This window comes from Pocillopora damicornis, chromosome 5 (assembly GCF_964200805.1).
Source record: "Pocillopora damicornis chromosome 5, jaPocDami1.2, whole genome shotgun sequence".
Lineage (NCBI taxonomy): Eukaryota > Metazoa > Cnidaria > Anthozoa > Scleractinia > Pocilloporidae > Pocillopora > Pocillopora damicornis.
In genome coordinates this window covers 23215485-23236443 of record NC_142674.1, presented here as the reverse complement: position 1 = coordinate 23236443, position 20959 = coordinate 23215485, and the positions used below count along the sequence as shown (strand labels likewise).

General features: G+C 38.5%; 2 protein-coding genes across 4 annotated transcripts; one reads left to right on the top strand and one right to left on the bottom strand.

The window, feature by feature from the left end:
• Nucleotides 1–703: 703 nt before the first annotated feature.
• On the bottom strand, nt 704–15122 carry LOC113687003 (putative glycoprotein hormone G protein-coupled receptor). Of its 3 annotated transcripts, none has more exons than XM_027204700.2 (5): nt 14496–15122; nt 6196–6380; nt 4074–4145; nt 3538–3609; nt 704–3087 (listed from the first exon to the last, which is right to left on the bottom strand). In XM_027204700.2, the coding sequence occupies exons 2-5, from the start codon at nt 6378–6380 to the stop codon at nt 1641–1643; spliced, it is 1776 nt and encodes a 591-aa protein (XP_027060501.2). In that variant the 5' UTR covers nt 14496–15122; the 3' UTR covers nt 704–1640. The 3 variants fall into 3 exon arrangements, with proteins under 3 accessions (XP_027060501.2, XP_027060500.2, XP_027060498.2); XM_027204699.2 differs by lacking the exon at nt 14496–15122 and adding an exon at nt 10440–10580; XM_027204697.2 differs by lacking the exon at nt 14496–15122 and adding an exon at nt 6588–6780.
• Nucleotides 15123–16140: 1018 nt separating this feature from the next.
• On the top strand, nt 16141–19430 carry LOC113687005 (uncharacterized). The gene is made up of 2 exons (XM_027204702.2): nt 16141–16676; nt 17590–19430. The coding sequence occupies exons 1-2, from the start codon at nt 16262–16264 to the stop codon at nt 18420–18422; spliced, it is 1248 nt and encodes a 415-aa protein (XP_027060503.2). The 5' UTR covers nt 16141–16261; the 3' UTR covers nt 18423–19430.
• Nucleotides 19431–20959: the final 1529 nt, after the last annotated feature.

The window sequence follows — 20959 nt, the reverse complement described above, 5'->3', positions numbered from 1 at the left end:
ACATTATTCTTTGTATTACTTGAGTGGTACCAATTTCAGTGACCCTTAGTACAGCTGGTCGAGAACGATAAAAACAGGCCGGAGGGACCTGGTAAAGGATGACCGCGACCGCTAATGGAGCTGAAAATTACAGTGATTATGGGTAAACATTTTGGGACTTTAACAACTGACCGCCTAATACTGGACTGTGGATAGAAGTGTTAAGGTTGATTTAAACCTAAGGGGAGAATGTCTCCGTAGAAAACGTGGTTAAGTAACGAGTCCCTCTCCCTCTCCCACCACTGGGCCTTAAGTCAACAATCACAGTACTTTTTTTGTCCCTGCTGCAATATCGGTCAGCGGTCTGCTAGTCTCCAACCTCTTCGCGGTATGGGTATAATCAAATACTTTTCGCGTCGATTATGATCAGTCAGAATTTTCCCTCGAGTGTCGTTTCGTACTAGTATCCTAACCGTCAGGCATGTTCTTGCTGCCTTTTCTTCGTTTGATTTTCATTGACCTTGTATGTCATTACTGTAAATTAATTCTTATGTATTTAGGACACCGCTGGTTATTTCATTCAATTTTGAGAATTTATCGGTGTGTTTGCTGCAGTCCCTAATTGCAACGTATCAATAGCGCCACTGAATACTTGACGACAAACACATTTTCAATCTTCAATTCTTAAAATAATGGCAGATAAAAGGAGCCCATTAGATGATAATTTTTCCATGCTACTTTATTTAATTCTAATTATGTTGATTTATCGGATTATTAATGGCATGCAATGATTAATAGTTTTATTTCTCAATCCATCAAAGCTCCCACATGTCACGCAACGTAATTGGTGGTGCGCGCGCTGCGTGACCTAAAGAAAATGCGGCTGCTTAGGAGACTAGACCCAAACATTTATACACGATATAGCCCAAAAAGAATTCTGATTGGTCCATCTAACGATACTTAATTTACCATAAACGATATTCAACTGTAATAACTCGCCAAATGAAAGGTTTGGAGACTGGCACGAGTTTCTTGACCAATGAAAACCTATGTAAACTGCACAAGTTTACAATTATTAACAAAATTATTCAATTCGCTGGATATATTAACACCCCCTTGAAAACTCGTTGCCCTCGCTGTCATAGAGATTAGTGTATTCAGTTCCATCTAAAGTTTGTGCAAACTAAGCGCATAGTAGCCAGAAATCGACTAAGTTATACTTTTCCGGGTAAACATTCAATACAGTGCTATCATTACAAGCCCTTGACCTGGAATTAATCAGTATTTAGAAAAATCCAACATTGAGAAAACCAAACGCATAGTGTGAGTCCAACATGATATAGTCTCGCAATCGAAATACAATTTTGGAACCTATAATTAAGCTCAAAACGTTTTTTTTTAAGAACATTTCTTCATCATTAACTATTTTCCTGTTCTTTTCATTATTGAATCACACCTAACTAGGATTGGGTTCAGACTCATTTCCAGTCTTCAATAAGTTAAGCTACCGTGTCTTTTAAATTGAGGAGAGTTGAGGAGAGGAAAGCATATTCTCTCCTGATGGTCCTTCGTAAGAGATGTCGCAGTATTTTTACGCCTAGATATACCAAGAAGTTGACCTTCTGAGAGCTCCTTCCTTGACTGCCAGTTCAACTGGAAAACTATATCTTCGTCAAGCTTAACACACTGCGTGAAGTCCTCAACTCAGGGGTTTGCCTGCCTGGACTTCCACCGCCATTGTTGGAGCTTACTGTCGGGCCTCGGAGTCTGCCCGAGAGCGAACTTGTCAACGACGTGCTACGGCCTTTACGAAGACATATATAATCTATTTTAATCTTGATGGCCTTTCTGAATTTTTCTGCTCTGAAGGCGTAAAGAAGGGGATTAATAAGTGAATTAAAGCTGAAAAGGATGGTTGGTAGAACGCCCGTGAGGATTTCTCTACTTTGCGGGGACATCACCTCTTGAATGTTCGTCGTAAGCCACAGAAACGCGATGACGATAGGCACCAAGAAAAAGATCATGTTGCTAAGGACTAAAGCTCCGATTCTCCTTGCTAGGGTTCCGTCTCTTTTGATTCCAGCCTTTTTTTCCGTTTTCTTCACAGTTTTAAAAACTTTAATGTAGAAGGGTATGGTGATGAAATACAGGACTATTCCCCACAAGGAAAGTCCAATACTCAGCTCATACGAATGGGGAATGTCTTTGATCGGGCGAATAGGAATACAGAATGTATTGCCGTCATAGACAGAAATATTGACCAACGGCAAAACAGCGATGCTCACGCCCAAACACCATGTGATTAACACAAGGATGAACGCTATCTTCCGAGTGATTCGTAATGAGGGTTGCATACAGTACACAACTACCAAATACCGCTCCACGGTGAGAATGAGCGACGTCTTGATGCTAACAATTGCGCTGGAGAGCCAAATAAACCCAAGGGCATTACAGAGATTCTTCATGAATAACATAAACTCTGTGTAGGGCTTCAGTCTTGTGCAGACCAAGATAAGTGTGTAAAGACTGACGAGGAAGTCGCTAAGAGCCATATTGCTCGTTAGACACATAGTCACATTTCTTCGTAATACTCTTGTTGTTAATGTCACTACGATCACTGTAAGATTCAGGATCATGGCAATTGGTGCGATTAAGAACTCGATACTTAAGATTTTGTTATCGATGTCCCAGCAACGGTGTAAAGGGGTGACGCGAATTTCATTGTCAAAACAAGCTTTTATCTCGAGGCATCGTGGAAAGAATCCACGTTTTGCATATTCCACAACCTCTTGGCTCGCCTCGAGTCTGTTTACGCGACAATGTCCCATGTTCCCAACCAGGTAATCTCCTTTTCGAAGTTCGGAAGTCTCTATATTAACCTCATTGTTTTTAAACTCGCCTTCCTTCAGAGTGTGGTTCTTCACCAAAGAGCAATTAGCACATGGGTCGTTCCAGGTCACTCCCTTAATTTCCTTGAGCATGCGCAATTTGAGCAGAAAGGTCGGAAGAACGAACTTGGAATTCCCAGATAAATCCAAGAGAATCAAAGACGGAAGACTGTTTGTGAAATTTCCCTCCCATTCTATCAGCTGGTTCCCAGAGAGTTCTCTGTTATCAAGAGAGATTGAACGTAAAAAAAAAATCACTTAAATTGTTCACCACTCTTGTTTGGGAAAAACAAAATATTGTCTTCGAATATTCAAACAAAAAATATATTTCCCACCACACACACACACACAACACGAATACCTGGTGTGACAGATCTCTGCAAGATACTGTCGCGAGATTACTCTAAAATGGCATTCTTTGATCAGCCTCACAAGTTGAACCAGTTAGATTTTAAGCGACTTCTTTCGGTAACAAAATTCTGTGACAGTGACGAAATTTTGATTTTCACTGAAAAATGACCATATCGCCCAATGATAACTTTGTTTGCGACCTATCCCTGAGTCGTAAGACCGAGTTATCGCGTGTTTTCCGTGACGTATTTTTTGCTGCTTTTGCCATAGTTTAATTTTTTACTAACTGCTAAACAGACAACAAAGAAATTTTACTTACAGACGCTGCAGATGATTGAGACCGGAGAATGCGCCACCTTTTATGGTGCGGATGCTGTTATTGGGTAAACTCCTGGAAATTTAATACAAAGTGACAGTGAAATCAGTTGGACTAAGTAATAACCTGATTGTAGTCAAACTCACGAATCTGATTGTTGAACACGCAGAAGCTACACGAATATCAGCAAGGTCTATCTAAAATTTCTTATCGCAAATAAGTTCAATGGAATTACAACGTGCAGGTGATCAGTGTGTGCACGTAATCGTGACTATGTGGATTTCGCGAGCGTGAGTATGATCGTGATTACATGCGTTATCGCGATTGCGTGCGTGACTGCGCACTTGATCGTGATCGCATACGAGAATGTGCATGTGCCTTTCAAGAATGGTTTTTAGTCACGAGAACGCGCACGTGATGTGTTTTAGGGCATTATCATGGTCGTGTGCACGACTGCGTGATCGTGAAATATAGCAGATAAACCTAAAAGAGTAGTTTTTTCAGCAACGACAAATGTCAAATAAAAAAAATGCACTTACAAATTGACAAGACTTGTGAAATTCCTGAAGGCTCCTTCAGGAATTGTTTCCAGGTCACTGGAGAAGATACTCCTGCAAAAATGCAAGCAGCAATTGAAGTCATTAATTGGTGAATTAAGTGAAAGAAGTTTGACGCTTTCGCCTCAAAAGGAAAGATGCTTTCAGTTGTGATGCGGACGGCAGCTCAAAGTTGAGGATTCTTTTACCTAACGCTTGCTACAGATCTTTATTCTCTTAGCGTAAGATGCCAAAAAAAGATAGCTTTCCAATTCACTGGTTGATGTCAAAGTCCACCAGAAGAAGTTGCACTCTTCCTTTGGCCGCCGTGCGCGTCTCAAAATCGACTGTGCCGAGGTTCCATTATTAAAATGGCACGAAAAAAGCTAAACAACTTAAAATCAGGTTTCTAAGGTCACAGACAAAACGTTTGGTCTCAAAATGACAGGTGTTCAGATTCATATCCAATTAAGGAAAGAGTTTAATAAGGGCAATTTTTGGGTCTGTCCACGCATCTCATGTCAGAGCTGAAGGCGTATTTCTACCAAGCGAGCGCTTAATATTTTCTCGTGTAAAGCTTCCCACCGTTTTGATTTTTTAAGCAACGAACTGTTGAGACGATGAAAAAATTTTCTTTTAAAAGGATGGGCGTTAGGAGAGAGGAAAGAAAACGGAAGGGCAGGGCAAGAGACAACAGTCCTCGTCTTTGATCGATCCATCTTCCTGTTACCATTCTTAGCCTAAATCAAACACAACAGTATCCTGGACGACCGCGAGCTTGCGGCGCTGACTCGTTCTGCCTTACGGGCTATCCATGCTCCATGTTTAAATCTTTGTTCAATAAACGTACATGGTCGTCGTTGCTAACTGGATTGGTTTAGTTATTTAAGTTAGCGATTTCAAAAACACGTATCTTGACAACAGAAAGGCTCGCGGTGAATCTGATACTACAGCAGACGTCATACGAATGTTACATGTCCCCCACGCTTTTAATTTTGACATTTTTTCGAAGACTTCCTATCTACAAAACAAACAAACCATGAATAGATTTTCCGCTCCAAGCACAATTTTTATAATTCTTCTTTTTCCACCGGCACGTTTTCTTTTAAAACTTTAGATAGTTTTTCCTAGGTAGTGTAGATGAAATTGAGAAAGAAACTGGTTTCAGTTCACCTCAAGAATCCTCGTACATTCCAATTTTGAACAAACCAAACTTGTCAAGAAAAAAAAGAAGGCACACAAGAACATAATTTACTTTTTCAGGGTAAAAATTCTTCTCGAATATGTTTTTTCCGAAACGTGTCCTGAGAAGTTTTCTCTGCTTAAACGTCTCCTTCAAAGAATTTTCTTTCACAACGAGTTTGTCAAGGAAATCTTTCTGATGGCGATGTAGCGTTATAGTTTTATGTCTTATCGAAAGTCATCTGAAATAGCTCCTCTGTTGACTCTGGACTTTCAAGAAAATATTTTATTTCTTTCCTCATTCTTGGAAACCGTACTTGATACAATTCCTTATCATTTTGGAGAGTTTGTGAATTTGTTGTAAATAAAATTATATTCCTTTGTCGACAATTATATTTCCTTTCTCCTCTTGAAAATGCATTGATATTGTAAGGAGCATATTACGGTTGTTATGGATGATTAATTGCCACTATTTTCTGACCTTGAACCGACAAAAATTTCGAGAAAAGGTTTACAATCAGAATTGTTATGGGGTAGCATAAGCAAGCATCTTAGATCTCAGTCCAAGAAAAATTTGGGAAAACTGGCAGATTTCTCAAAGAGAGATGGTAAACACTTGTCAGAGCGTAACAAGAAAATCCTGAAAAACTTTGCAAGGTATTAAAAAAGACAGACAATTTCAACATGAAATAAACACTCTGAATTTCTAGTAATAAAGTTTCGATAAGCATATATCAGTCTACTAGATTTCTAAAAGAAAGATGGTAAACATTTTTCGACAATGAGACATGAAAAATCCTTGTGAGGGGCAAAACACAACAAAATAAACAGAAAATAAAAAGAAAAAAGAAACACGCAATTTCCGATTTGGGGGTTGAATAGTCAATACCCCCAGCGCAACAGCTTTTGAGTATAAAGCACGAAAAAAAAAAAGGCTACTCACAAAGATTTCGCATCATTTGGGTTATGCAAAATCGTCGACAGCTCTTCCACACTTTCAATAGTACATCTCGCGTGCAATCCACTTTCGCCGTAGATCTTCGTGCACGAACTGTTCCTACTTGTAGCAGCTTCGCAGAGGAAAGAAGCTTGGAAAAAAATCATAGCAAGAACAAGCCAGGGATCCATCTGTGGAGAAGTATTGAAAAGTGGGGTCAGGTAATCGTTTAAAGCAGATATTGTATGATCCTTACAGCGGATTTCGACATTTACCCACAAATTTATAAACGGCAATAGCCAGAAGTGTCAAGTGGTTATATTAAAAGCGTGTCAACCGCTGTAAAGGACAGGAAATTATACAGATAAAATCTGTTTGAAGTATTTTGAAAGGTTTACCTGCGGCTGGGATAATTCTCGCTTCATATGTTGTATCACCCACCAAGTACTAACATACTGGTAGCTTGGTCATGCTGACACGAGCTGAAATATTGCACTTAGCTGATCTCGTTTCAAAAATTGATTAGTGAACGTGTCAGTGTACCCAAAGACAACTATTTACCACACAACGTGATCGAAAAACGGGTTGCAAAGTGAGATCCAATTTGTATCCATCCAATTAGGTTAATTCTAAAAGGTTTTTAATATAACCTGTCAATCAGGAATACAACCTCATTTGTGTTTCATTGGCTAGAAACATAAGAAGTTTGAAATTTTGTTGGTTTTAAATGGCTTTCATTTACATTCACTCGGTTCCATTATTTTTCTACGAAGCTATGATAACTAAAAACCTTTTTAATTAACGTCTGACTGCTCAAGATTAGTAACTACGTTCTACTCCGATATTTGTTTGCACAGGATGAGAGGTTTTTCAAGCGTCTGTGACAACTGTAATGACAAAGTGCTAATATCTTTCTAAGTCAGTCAAGTGCATGAGATATTTTAAGTTGATTTAAAGCTCAAAATATATGAAATCTCCGGGGCAATAAATGCTTTTTAATCTTTCATACTATAAGCAAACTCTTACAAACTGTAAAATTTTAAAATATCAATTAAAAAATTACGCAAAGAGAATTTTCCAGGAAAAAAAACGTTCCGTTTGCGCATGCACCCTACAACATCGTTAATAATATACATGAAAAAAATTACTCATTTCTGATTGGTTAAGATAAATGCAGTTTTCAGGTAATTCAGTGCAGAAGGGGGTTAATTCAGTGTAAAGAAGTATAACAAACCAGACATTCTGATTGGTCAATAATCAAAGAAACTCACAGATAGCCAGTCAAGTGCGAGCCTTAGATGTCGCAACATTTGGATGCGCTGAAAATTTGCGTGCAAAACAATGGCCGGCGTATTAAGTAGGTTTTCTTTCGCCAGTGCAACAACCATAAAGCAGCTGAGAAACAGCTCTAGCAACGAAAACACTGTAAAAAACATTGTTTTTGGTTGTCAGTTTGGAAGAAGTGGTGTTTAAAGAAGGGAATTGCCAAGGAAATCGGAAAATACGAGCCGATCCACCTAAACACTTAACTCGAGCGATTCTACGCCGAAATTAAAAAACAAACATGGTCAAACCTAGCAAACAACGATTCCATTTCATCGAAAGTGACTCGGACACAGACTGAACAATTCCTTGAACTGTTTAGCCGGACTTTGAACTTTTTTGCGCCTTAAAGATGTGAAAATATTATTGTTTTGATCTTACGCGGTTGTTTTGACCGAGCGGACAAAGTCACTTGCAGGGTTTGAATAAATTGTTTTTGCACTTGATGCGCGCGCTTCGGTTCTGCATAACTGTGACAAGCTATCTCGTATTTCTTCATGTTTATTAGTGATGTGTAATCACCTGATTTTTCTCGTGCGATTTGGAATAAATAAGCACTTGTTAATTTTTTCAAAGACCAAAAATTGCTCTCGCCCTACGGGCTAATGCAATTTTGTTTGTCTTTGAAAAAATTTACTCGTACTTATTTATTCCAAATTGCACGAGAAAAATCATGTGATTACCTAGACAAACAGGTGACGAGATGCATATTTACTTGATCAAACGTCATCTTCTCTCAACCAATTGACAAGCAAATGCAAAGCTGATAGTGGGAAGAATTAAATATTTAATCACATTTAGTGTCGGTCGTTTTCTTACAAAACAATTACTGAACGCATTTAGGATCCCCAAATTCTATGTATTTAAAAAGGCTGTTGGTACTGTTGTTTCTAAGGGAATCTTGTTCTCGAGCTAAACAATGTGCGTGCTTAAAATAACAAGTTCAGATTATGCCCGCGATGCCTTAAAAATCAAAGACGTTGAAAATTTGTTACATGAGTGGACCAAAGAAATAATATCGAGTACCGATCTTTGGCGAACATCCGAACATCTGAAATCCATAAACAACGTTCAGTTTGAATAAATTTGCAATAGTCTGTATTAATAGTTTTCTAGTTCTTCCTCTCCAAATATTGCTCAAACCCAACAGTGAGTAAATAGAACTCGGTTGGTGTCAAATTTATCGTAGTCCTGGAAAAAAATCTTAAAATCTTAGTTACAAGCACTTACGTTTCCAAAGCGTGTAATTAATTACAGATTGATCTCTTCACATGTGGGAAAACACACGTAAACATTAAAGGCATACAATTGAAAACGTACATTGATAATAAACTTTTATTTAAAAGCCGTCGTTGCGGCGCCTAAAAGCATATTTAAGACCTGTAAATTACAAAATGAGCCTGTTCCGTGAGTCTATTCGGTAACAGATCACATATGACGTCAAAACATGGCTAAAAATAACAGCGAAACCGTAAACAGGAACTCGAGACAGAACAAAATAAAGAAAGCTGAAACGGTCAGAACAATAAATTACAAGATAAAATTTACAATATAAAACAATATAATGGGATAAACCACGAAACAGGAAGAAGCAGTGAGGTTCGAAAGCGAAACTCTGAAATAATGAACCCATGACAAATCTAGGGTTCGTAAAATCGAAATTCGAAATAGCATAATCCAGGTACAGAAACAATTTAAGTCGAAACAGGAAGTCGCGATACTTCAAGACCTACGTTTGAGTCGTAACACCGATAAAATCAGGACATCGAATCACCGGAAATGAAAAGCCAGGTGCATTGGGAATTGAAAGGGAATACCCCCATAAAATAGAACGCCACTAAAATAGGAACCGAAACACCCCAAAACTCGAGAACGAAACACAGAAAGCACTACATTAGAAGACATGAGTAAAGAAGCAAGACGTCAATTACACAGGAAAAGGAATATTTTATCACTGAAACAGTGTTAAAAAAAGGAAAAAAGACAAAAGTAGAAAGGAAGTTACGTCACAATATTCGAAAACATTTCCTACGTTGCATCTGGGTATTATGATAATCTGTTCAAATAATAACTAACTGGGAAGAAAAAATGATGATTGATGAAAGAAACTGAATGAGATGATACTACGGGTAAAACACTGACAAATAATTACCAAACTTGCCTTTAACTACATTTGAGAAACAAAACACTGGCTTTGTAAAGACATTTTAATTACCAAGATACGCATGACTAATATTGTTGTGCCTCGACGTTTAGCTTCCAAATTCTTTGTTTTTTTCGAGGATACAACACTGTCAGAGAATTTTCATGAAACAGATAGATGATGATGTACATTTGAGGTTTTTGCATCTTTACCATCAATCGTTGTTTTCTTCGTAAACGAAACTTAATTCTGAGTGTGCCGGCGTGAAGGTTGTTAATTGACCTACTGTACTATAAGCTAAAATTCTCAGAAATGTTTAAAGTTGGATTTGCGTTACTGTCACTATCAATATATTTGCTGTTTGTGCTCGAATGTCTACTCAACACGCCCGCTCTGATAGAATTTCTCTATTAAATCTTGTAACGTCCCAAGTACCGAAGCAGTAGGTTCAAAATTTCCTTGATAAATCAAAGAAGTGCAAAATGAAATACTCAATGAGTGTTTCAGCGCTATAATTTAAGAAGACAGGGCCACCTTTAAACTCATCTTTACAACACTATAATACTCATGTCACTGATTATAAAGAAAACTTGTAAGCAATACATCATTTACAATGATTGTCTCAGCAACACTTAAAACAGCTGTGCAGGTTAAATTACTGAATCGTAAAATAAAAAAAATTATTGAATCGTAACTAACACACATCAGGCATCAAAGAAAACACCCTGTGTAACAAAGACTATACAAAGATGTTGTTCATTTATCTCCTAAATTAGAATCATACCTCTTTTAACTTCACCAGCAACTAGATCATACCAGCTTCAACGCACTTTGTTAAGAAGGAACAAGGACTGCAGTTACAAGTATAAATGACATCCATAATCCCTTAAAGGGAAATTTAAGTTACATCATGTCCGATTGAACTAAATCTTAAAATGCATAATCTAGCGATTGACGCAAGAGCGCCTAACATATTCATATAAGCACGTGTATATGTTTAAGTAAATCACTGAAGCAGAACCTCAAAAAAAAGCCAACGGCTATAACTGCCACGGTAGTATCTTTCTAAATATAAAATGTTCAGAACTCGCTATTTTTAAACTAACTTTCGGTAAAGCTTGTAAAACGGTTTTTTCTTTCCCGTTTTCCATTTTGACTAGTGTCAAGGTTTTCGGGCCAATCCTGTTCCCATGAAAATCAAAAGTGTCGCTTTTCAGTTACACCAATATCCCTCCCTGCGTTCAGACAAAATTATAAAAATGAGCACTACAGCGATTTATTTGAGACACAATTTCCTGAAATTGAAAAGAAGTCAGGACTGATCTTGAAGACATGACGGAAACTATTGAAATTTAAGAATACAATTTGCGATAAAAAATCAGCGGAACTCGAGCTAAAAAAATACGTAGTTTTCATTGGACTGGTCAGTGAAAAAGGTAGGTTAAGTATTTATCTTGAGGTTGGAACAACTTTTTATTTCTTAATTTTTTTTTTTCCTGAATAAAAGAACATCTCTTAACCCTATTAAAGAACTTGTTGTCTCCTTCAAGGTGACTTTGATATAATGTTAGATTCAAGACAAAACTAGCCTTTTTCAGAACATGCTCCGCTACACCAGAAAACATAGGCACGCACCGCATCTAAATTATATGTATTTGTCGCTTGCAACGACAGCTTTTCAAAATTCGCAGCAGCGGGTTACTTTTTCATCAATTTCTCGTTGAAAGTCAACTAATAAATGTTATACTTGCCTCAGTACAACAGTTTCTTTAGAAGATGATGAATTCACAAAATTCGAAGCACTTTGAGCGAGGAAGGACACCTTCTATAGTTGGCAATGTCACAAACACGATAAAGCAAACAACATCGAATGTGTCTAAGTGAACTCCATAATTCTCACAATTAACACTGATGAAGCTTTCTGGAAACTGCAATTACGTCAAGTTAACAAAGAGAATCCATTTGCAGTGCGTCTGTTCATTAATAAATCACCTTTTGAGGTCAAAACGAGGTAAAGACAACAGCGTGACACAAGTGTGTCAGCCAAGTGCATCATTAATGTTTTTACTTCATTTTGACATCTGCGATCTTTATCTGAACAGAGACCCACGTCAACATGCAATCTGTTTTATCTAATAACGAAGCAAAAAACTGTTTGTTTAATGGTGACATCGCCTATGCATCTGTCCACCAACAGATCGTAAGAAGGAACCAATCAAACTTCGTGAGTAATTCAGCTTAATATATAGCCTACGTGTAAACCTACCCTCCCCCCCAAGGTGAAACGGAACCGAGGGAGCCCTCCCTCGCCTCTATCTCACCTCGGAGGGGGGAGGGTAAGGCGACATGTAGGCTATTTAATTTATAGATAGCTTACATACTACCCAACATTGCTTAACGAAACCTTTCATATGGCGAATTTGTTTTAGAATTTGGAAAACGGAGTATGAGTTTAGAAAAAAAAATTGCTAATTCAGCTATGATCTTTCCAGTTGAGTTTCCAAGTTGTTATTTCAATAGCTCGGCGAGTGAATCCCGACTGAGGTGAGAGTAACGAAGGATTAACGATCATTTAGCGACTCTGTTCTGCTGAGTTGGTGGACTAATCCATCACAAGGCTATCCATCTCTAACTTTTCACAAGGTTCAGTAGGCGAGCATTTTTTTACTTCTAATCCAACTTAAGCCCCTATTTTACGATTCTATCAAAAACAAGCAAATTTTTGCAATTTTTGCGCAAAATTTAGGTTTATAGCATACATCAAGCACGAAAAAGTCAAAGATTTCACAATTAAATTCACTTTATGCAAATTTTTTGGATGTTTATCATCCTGTTAAAATCATGATCTGTCGCACGTTACGTTCGGTAGGACACAAAATAAACCGTTGAGTGTCTTGTTCCATTAGACTTAAGTGTGTCCTTAAATTCCGCCCATACTTGCCAGTTACCCCTCTAAGCTAACTTATAAGTTATTTTTCTTGACTGATGTTAGCAATAGTTGTAAAGATCGAAAATAAAACTTTTAATTAACAATCATATAAGTATCAAGAAATTTAGCTTGTAACCTTTGAAATTTCGGGTAGCAAATATTTGAATTTTTGGCATTTTCAAACAACTTTATATTATTTCAGTGCGCAACTTTCCAGCATTTTACGAGCCCAATCGTTACAGACTGAAAGGGTTCTTCCTCGTAAAAGGCTTGTGGGGATGTTTCGCTGGATGGGCTCGCAGTTTCACGACTGGATTGACTCTTATGAGGTTGCATTTTCAATAGAGTTACTAGAATGGGGTCGCACATTTTCGGGATTTCGGAGATAAGAAAATTCGGGCAAGTGGGATTTAAACATTGGAAGATTCGCGATTAAAAGGCGTTACCGTTGGGATCGGAAAAATTACATTCGCCCTAAGATGGAGTCTATAATGGGTCCCAGAATAGACCATAGTGGGGTAAGGGTTCTGAGAGGCCAACGGCACAAAGTCTTGATTGATTCAATTATTCCCCCCCCCCCCCGGACCATGGCAAAGTCCAACATCAAATTTGTCGCCCACAACATTTTACACACGATCAGACGACAGTTCACATGCAGGTCACGCTACTATATTTCTTTGCTTCGTTTTCTGCAACGAAAAAAAAATATCACGAGAAGCCTATATTGTTCTCCTCCTTTCCTTTTCCGTTTCTAACTGACAGCATCTATAAATATCGCAATCCACGGCACAGTGCGCTTTTGAAATAACGCGAGAATCGGCTGGCTACCATTCACGAGCTGATATAATTAATGTGCAAATTTTCATTTGAGATAAATAAATAAAGATGAGAGACATGGTTTGTTTCTCACCTTTCGGTATTCGTAGCTTTCTATTTAGTTTATCTTCATGAAGGTTTATAAAGAATTTTCCTCGATTTTTCTTGGGAAGAAATGTGTTTTTTCCACTAGCCTATTCTCCACACTTGTCTGAAATGGCCCGCCTCAGCTGCGTTCTTGCGCGGCAGCTTTTCGTTGCTGTGCTGACGATGTTTAGCATGTTTAAAACTAATTAACTCTTTTATAAAAGCGATCCTTCTCGAACCGTCCAGGTGCTTATTAAAATCGACCAAATTTTTCTATGCAAGGGTAATCTGTTTTACTCAAGAATTCGTAATCGTGTCGCCTGCGAATTTATTTCATAAAATCCCAAAATCCGGAGTCCAAGGTCTTGTACGTGATTGTGTAATGATTCTGAGAATTTTGAAATTTATCGATATACGTCTAATCCTGTCTTTTGCAAGGAGAATAAACAAATTGGTAATAAGGTATATGGCATCGCTCAAAGCGCAATCAATATGCTAATCTGAACTGCCGTAATTTCACAGTTTCAAAGTTATGAAATGCGCTAATTTCATAATGCAATTAGTGATCTCCTCTTTCATACGGTCGGACTCTTACAGCATACAGCTTTTTAGTAGGATTCCAGCTCTTGGTGTATCAAGTAAACTTGAGTAGACCTTTAAGAAAGCTTTTAAATAACTTAAGCATGGTTTCACATCTGTTCCAGTAAACGTGTAAATGCAATTACACCCACAATCCATGAGAATATAAAAAAACAGCACCGTTCATTTGACTGTTTACTTTATTAATACGCGATTTATCATTAACTCCATTTCAATTTGACTCAAAGGAATTTGCTACCAGCTTCGATCGACCTCTTAAAACATAAAGCCCACCAAAGTTTAAGGAAACTATTCAATAACAGGATTATTTTATCAGTAAATAAAACGTAGGAAGGAAATATATAGATCAAGAAAAACAAAGGAGAGCGATCACATGTAAAGCTGGAGAATAGAGCGCAAATTACTTACCTAACCCAACAATTCCGTTCCACTTAGCTTCGTGTTGTCTTCGTTCCTTAATTTTTGTTGTAAGAAAACGCTGAAGTTTGATTGCACGTCAAACACAGAGGAGGCAAATTTGGAGCGACTTCCTGTGAAGATTCCCGTGCAGATCAACGCGACTGATTGCGTTACTAAGTTAGAATAATGTTTTGTATCTATTTGCATATCACGCATGTTCAACAGACCGAACACAATTAGCTCAGATTACGAAGAATGTCTCTACGTGATGATAAACAAGATAAGTGAGGTGAGATCCTTATTTTTAATAGATAAGGTAACTTTGCTATGTCGCACTCAGGAAACCTCCCTAGAATAACATTCTCAACGTTTCGGTGTTACTTTGAGACAGCGATGGGCTTGCTTTCAGTCTCCGCTCTTCCGTTCCTCCTCTACGAAAGACGAGCCCGGGCTCAATTTCCAAACAGCGGCTATCTTAAGAGGGCTGGCAAGCGGACAACTAAATTATTCCTAAGAGGTTGTTTACACGAAAGAATAATCCGGTGAACCAGGGCCAACCAAGAGAGGAGTACAGACGCATAATTTCTCATAAGTATAAGCTACGCGTACCATGTTGTTCAAAGGCCGTTTACAACTGTTTCACTCCCAACTCGACAAACTTAAATTATGCATCTTTGAAAGGTCACAAATTATTTTAGAAATCTGGCCTAACCTGTGCTACAACCTCGTTCCCAGGGTCCTCTCTCCTCTTCCCATGCAACAGGAAGAAGAGAGAGGACCCTGGGAACGAGGTTGTCCGTTTCGCTCTCACAAAGGGCTAACCGGCTCGAAATGTCAGCTTTGAAACTCTTCACGGTAGCCAATTTGCGTTATCAACTCAATTGATAATACTAAATTATACTGTCTGTACAAGAGCAGGAGCCCAAGTGATGGGCTCCTGACTAGAGGTAACAACCCTTAATCAGCTATGGCTCCTTTCATGAAGAAAAAATTGAATTGATTTATCAAAATTGTCCGACCTGCTCAGTCAAATTCAAAAGGATATAAAACATTCTTATGGAATCGCACCAAATTTCACCAAAACTCAGAAGTTCTGACAGATAGATACAATAATTTTTTTAAGTTACTAATCTGGTTATTGCATTCCAACATATAGCTTTTTTGTGATGAAGGGGGAGAGGCAGGTACTTTTATTTGTTTATTTTTTTACGAGAAAATCATATATTATTTGATAAATCTGTTTGATCAAGTGGCATCCTGCGGTTCGACTGAATGTGCCCAAAACAGAAAACTTCTTACCGTAAAACAAGCAAGAATTACAGGCACCTTAACGATAAAATTTTCATCGAGGTAAGCAACGGTTACTAATTTCAAAACTGAACAATAACAGGTACCAGGTGTTTTTGTGACAACTCAGTATACATATCGCCTAGGAGTTGGGGTGGGTAGGATATCTGGGGAAGATCACATGGTTTTCAGGAGGAACTAAGGGGGGATCAGTCGTCGCTGACAGAGTATAAAGTAGGGGGGGGAATATTGACCGCAAATTAACTGCCAATAAAGAGAATGATTGGAATATTTCAGAGTCTTAGGGTGGATCAGGTACATTTTCTCGAGACGCAACGAAAATCCCGACCCCTCCCCCCTCCCCCCACCCCGTGATTAACGGTGGCTGATACTTTTGATATGTGCCACCGTTATATTTGTAAATTGTATTTTGCTCGGACCCCCAAGATGCTTATGCACCTATTGTTTCCTACCCAAAAAAGAATTCTATGGATAATTTGTGTTTCTACGTGTTTGGTGTAATCACCTTTTTTAATATGGAGATGTTGTTTATAGCATCGCAGGATATTCTCAGCGGCCGGAATCTTCCCACAGCTACAATATTAGTCTGTTACGTAACACCCTTGATGATCACGAAAATTTTCGCGCCGTGGTTTGTTCAAAGGATTTCGTACTTAGTAAAAGTTTCTTTCATCGCTCTTTGGATGATGCTTGGAATGGCTCTGATCGTTTTCGTGGAAGATATTAGAGTTAAACTTGTGGGAATCACTTTAAATGCGATGGCGGCTGGCATGTCTGAAGTAATATTCCTTGCTTTGACTTCGTTTTATCCTCAGATTGCCATTAGCTCGTTCCTTGCTGGCACTGGTTCGGCTTCTCTGATCTCTCAACTCTATTACACAAGTAAGTAAAATATTCTCAGTCTTTGTTTACAGCAGCAAAGATTTTTAGGAACTCATCATACAGTACTTTTGAAAATTAAGGGACCGATCATTTTTTACCGCTTGGAAAAGAGGGGTTGAGGATTTTGGGGATATCACATAGTTTTTATTGGGAACGGAGTGGGGCTCAGTCGTGACCAACAGAGTATTAAGAAAGGACTGCAGAAAATTGACAGCCACTTAACTGTAAATGAGGGGGTATCATATTTCAGAGCAGGTATACAATATCGTGACACAAACAAAATCCTCCGATTCTCTCCGCTCCACATTAAAAGTATCAGGAAGGAAAGAAAGACTCTACTAGTTTTTTAGTTGATACCCACACCAATATTTCAAACTTGACTTCGAGCCCGTATACGTTATTTTAACGTACGTGATTTTCGAGAAACTGGTACCAGGATCGCAAACTAATTCAATTTAAAACCTTTTAAACCCTAATCTTCACGGCTTCCGGCAAACAAACGTTCGATCACGATGGGAAGAAAGAGAAACAAAGGAAATCTCGCCCCAGTCCGGGCCGAGTCTCTTCTTTATTCCTGTCACCTCCACCCTCTTTCCCCCTTCCTTTCCTCTCTCCGTTCAATTAATCGACCAAAAGCTGGAACAGTCTGCCGTTGTCCAAGGGAATCGTATTTGTTTACCACGTGAATTACTGCTGCGCGCAGTAGAAATAACCATGATTCAAAAGAAAAGAATAAAAAAAAACATATCAACCCTTTCACTCCCAAGACCTCATTACTAATTCTCCTAAATGACCGCCATACAATCGTAATGATTTTAGTTCTGAGAATTTGTTATTGGAGGAACTAATAATCCCCTAATTGATAAGTATGGATATTATGAGGAGAAATTCTGTCGTCACTTATTTCCTTCAGGTGTTACAACGTGGAGTTGTGCGGAGTCTCCTAAGACCGCCATAATGATAGTGATCCCGTTGCCCTTGTCAATCTTAGTGTCTTACGCAATGCTGGACAAGGGAGACATCTCGAACGGAGAAGACCTGGGTACCAAGGTGGTGAAAAAAGCAAAATACACTGCAGTCTCCATGGATGAAGTCTTCATTCCTTCCCAAAGACTATCTTATGGCGACAAATTTAGGATTGGTCGAAAAATACTTTGTTTCATCATTCCTCTATTTTTTAGTTTTTTTGCAGAGTATCTGGCTAATTCCTCAGTGATTACTACAATTGCCTTTCCTAATTCTCAAGTTCTTCCGCGAGATCACTTCCTGTATTACTCGCTTTCGTACTGCACTGGCAAGTTTCTGGGAAGGAGCTATTTGCTTTTATTCGCTTGGCTATCAAAAGATCTCACGGAGTTTTTATTCTGTGACAGAACGTGGATTTTCGCCGTATTAGAAATAGCACAACTGATTTTCTTCTTGTTCCAATCATGGTACCATTTTGTCTCGTTTATTTGGATAATAGTCTGTCTTTGTTTTACGCTCGGTTTAGTTTCCGGTATGATTTATTTGCACTCGCCTCATGCCGTCGCACGGCACGTTGAGCCCGAGGAGAAAGAGTTTGCCCTGGGACTGATAACAGTTGGTAACTCCGTGGGTGCATTTGTTGGTGGATTGGTGGGGTTGATTGTGGAATCATATCTCGTGGAGAATTGCGTTGCGCAGTTCTCAAACAGCAAAGAGTTCTGTTTTACCAGGCATAAGAATACTTCCGGTTGGGAAAGTAATATTCACTGTTCTCAGTGAAAACGTTAGCCCTAAATCGTTGAAAGAGAGACGGATTTCCTTCGTCGCGGTTTGTAAGGCTTTTTAGCGATAATAGAGACCAGTTAATATTTATCGCCCGTGAGGGAAGGGATGGGGGATTTTTGGCAACATGATTGTTGGAAGAAGTTAGTAGAATTTCTGTCCGAGGTTAGAATGACGTTAGATGTATTACGGGAAAGCGCTTAACGATCTCATTTGGTCTTTCTGTGTTTTATGTCACTCTGTTTTTACACATCTATCGTAAAATCATGGTGGTAGAACATGGATTCTTTTTTGAGAATCTCACAAAGTTATATTAGTTGATGGAATAGAAAAAAACAATCCTTTATTTTTCTGAGTGGATCATAAAAGAGCATGATCGCTCTATGGGAGGGGTGATCGTGTATCAACCTCCAAATTCATCGCTACATAACATTTTGTTTCCTTATAAGAAGTAATTATTTCTTATGTATTCACTGTTCAGTGTCCTATCAGTTTTCTACGATCAGTTTTATCACACAGGCAATCTTTTCAAGTGAAACAGGAACAGCTGATGTCCAAGGACAAATCTACGGGGATATTTTCGCGCTAACTGGAGGCTATTGTGTTAATTATCCTTCAAATATTTTTACAACCTGCAAAATGAACAGATAAACGTTTCCCTTCTTCTGTAATAATGGCTAAAAGCTTTTTTATCTTGAATTAGATTTTAAACGAGCACTTTTATCCTCGTAGACGTATATAAGATTTGAAATTTGGGAATATCACTTGAGGTATATCCTTGGATATTTCCCAGGTTTAGCTGAGGCATATTCGATTACCTGATGTTTTTAGACCGATGGCGCGCGAGCAAACACATTTGATGGATTGTAGGCTAAAAATTATTTACCAAAATGGAGGTAAATATTAGTTGTTATTCACTTCCGAACAAGCCAATCAGCGCGCGCGAAATGCACTATTCACGTAGCTTGTGAGGTATGTCTAGCATTAAATTCTATTGATATTCCTTGAACGTATTTATTATTTTGAAAATATCCACCCCTTCCGTATTTAAGAGAAAAAATTGGAGTATGAAAGAGGGAGCTAGAGCTAGGTAACAGCTTCTGGGCAAGAGCCAGCTGTCACCTAAAGGAAAATTCTTAAGGGATTTAATAGGTCATACACTAAACGTTCTGCAGAGTTTCCGTTCCATTCAAATTATTGTTGAATGATTTTTAAGCACATTGAGCTATAATTTAAATCTGAATTGTTAGATGTCAACTACTTCTTTAGAAAATCATCCGTGCAGTCGTCAAAAATTAATACATTTTGAAAAATGACATGAAGCTGAGAACGCTTGAATCGCGAAATTGAAATCCCTTTTTTTTATTACGCCCAGTGAAATCGTGAAATAAAACCCCTTGAAATATACCGTCTCGCCAAAATCGCGAAACTAACCACCCGCCAAATTAATGTAAGTTTCGATAAGGTGTATCATGTTTTACATGCCGCTTTCTACGCAACACTAACAACGCCTTACAGAGCTGTTTCTTGCTTGTCTTATTTGATTGGTATATCTTGTCCGTGTTCAAGTCAACCGTTCATCGCCTTAGTTTGCTCCTCTTTCACCCACTACAGGCGGTTGTCGATCAAAAGCACCCTCCCTAATTTTTCCAGAGCTACAGAATATTCGCCTTTCAATTTCTTTAGCTTCTGAAATTGTTTTTCGTAGCAACAACTGCAAGAAAACTACGCGAAAAAATCTCTCCCTAACGACGTAAATTAGAGGATTAAACAAGGAATTCAGTACCGGTAACAGGGAAGAGATAAAAAATATTACATATCTCTTTTCTGCGGAGATTTTGTCCACATAGGCATTTATAATAGCTATACAAATATATCCTGGAATAAAAGACAGTAACATTACGAGTATTAGTATAAGTGTCGTAGAGAAGGCTTTCGTATACCCAATAAGCTGTTTTTTCGCGTCGGTGGTTGCACTGGTAGCCACAATTTGCCTTTTGCGGCGGCGAACTTGTATATACACAGAAATGTTGAAGTAGAATATCGTAGGTATAACGATAAATAATATTATAAATACCGCTAACGTTGCCAGAAACGGTTTGCTCAGTGTCTTCCTAAGATAATCGGTGGGAAGAATGATAGCCGCAATCCAGGCAACTCCCGACGCAAGGAGGATACGAGTCTCAGTGACCATGTTTGAATACCGAAGGGGATAATGTATACCGATGTAGCGCTCTGCGCTGATAAGGAACAAATGAAAAACCGATGCTAACACACATCGAATGCTGACGACCACTACCACGTCAACTAGCGTGCAAAACTGGCTGTTATGAGCTTCACCTTTGATCATTAAGATGTACCTGGCAATTTGCAGTGGCTGAACAATGAGTCCAACCAGAACATCAGTTGTGGCCAGACAGGCAAGAGTTATGTTGGATTTGGTGCGAAGCCGTTGCTTGGTTTTCACCGATATCATCACCATAATATTCAAGAAAATGATCAAAGGACATGTGGTGGCGTTAATTGCAGTCCTG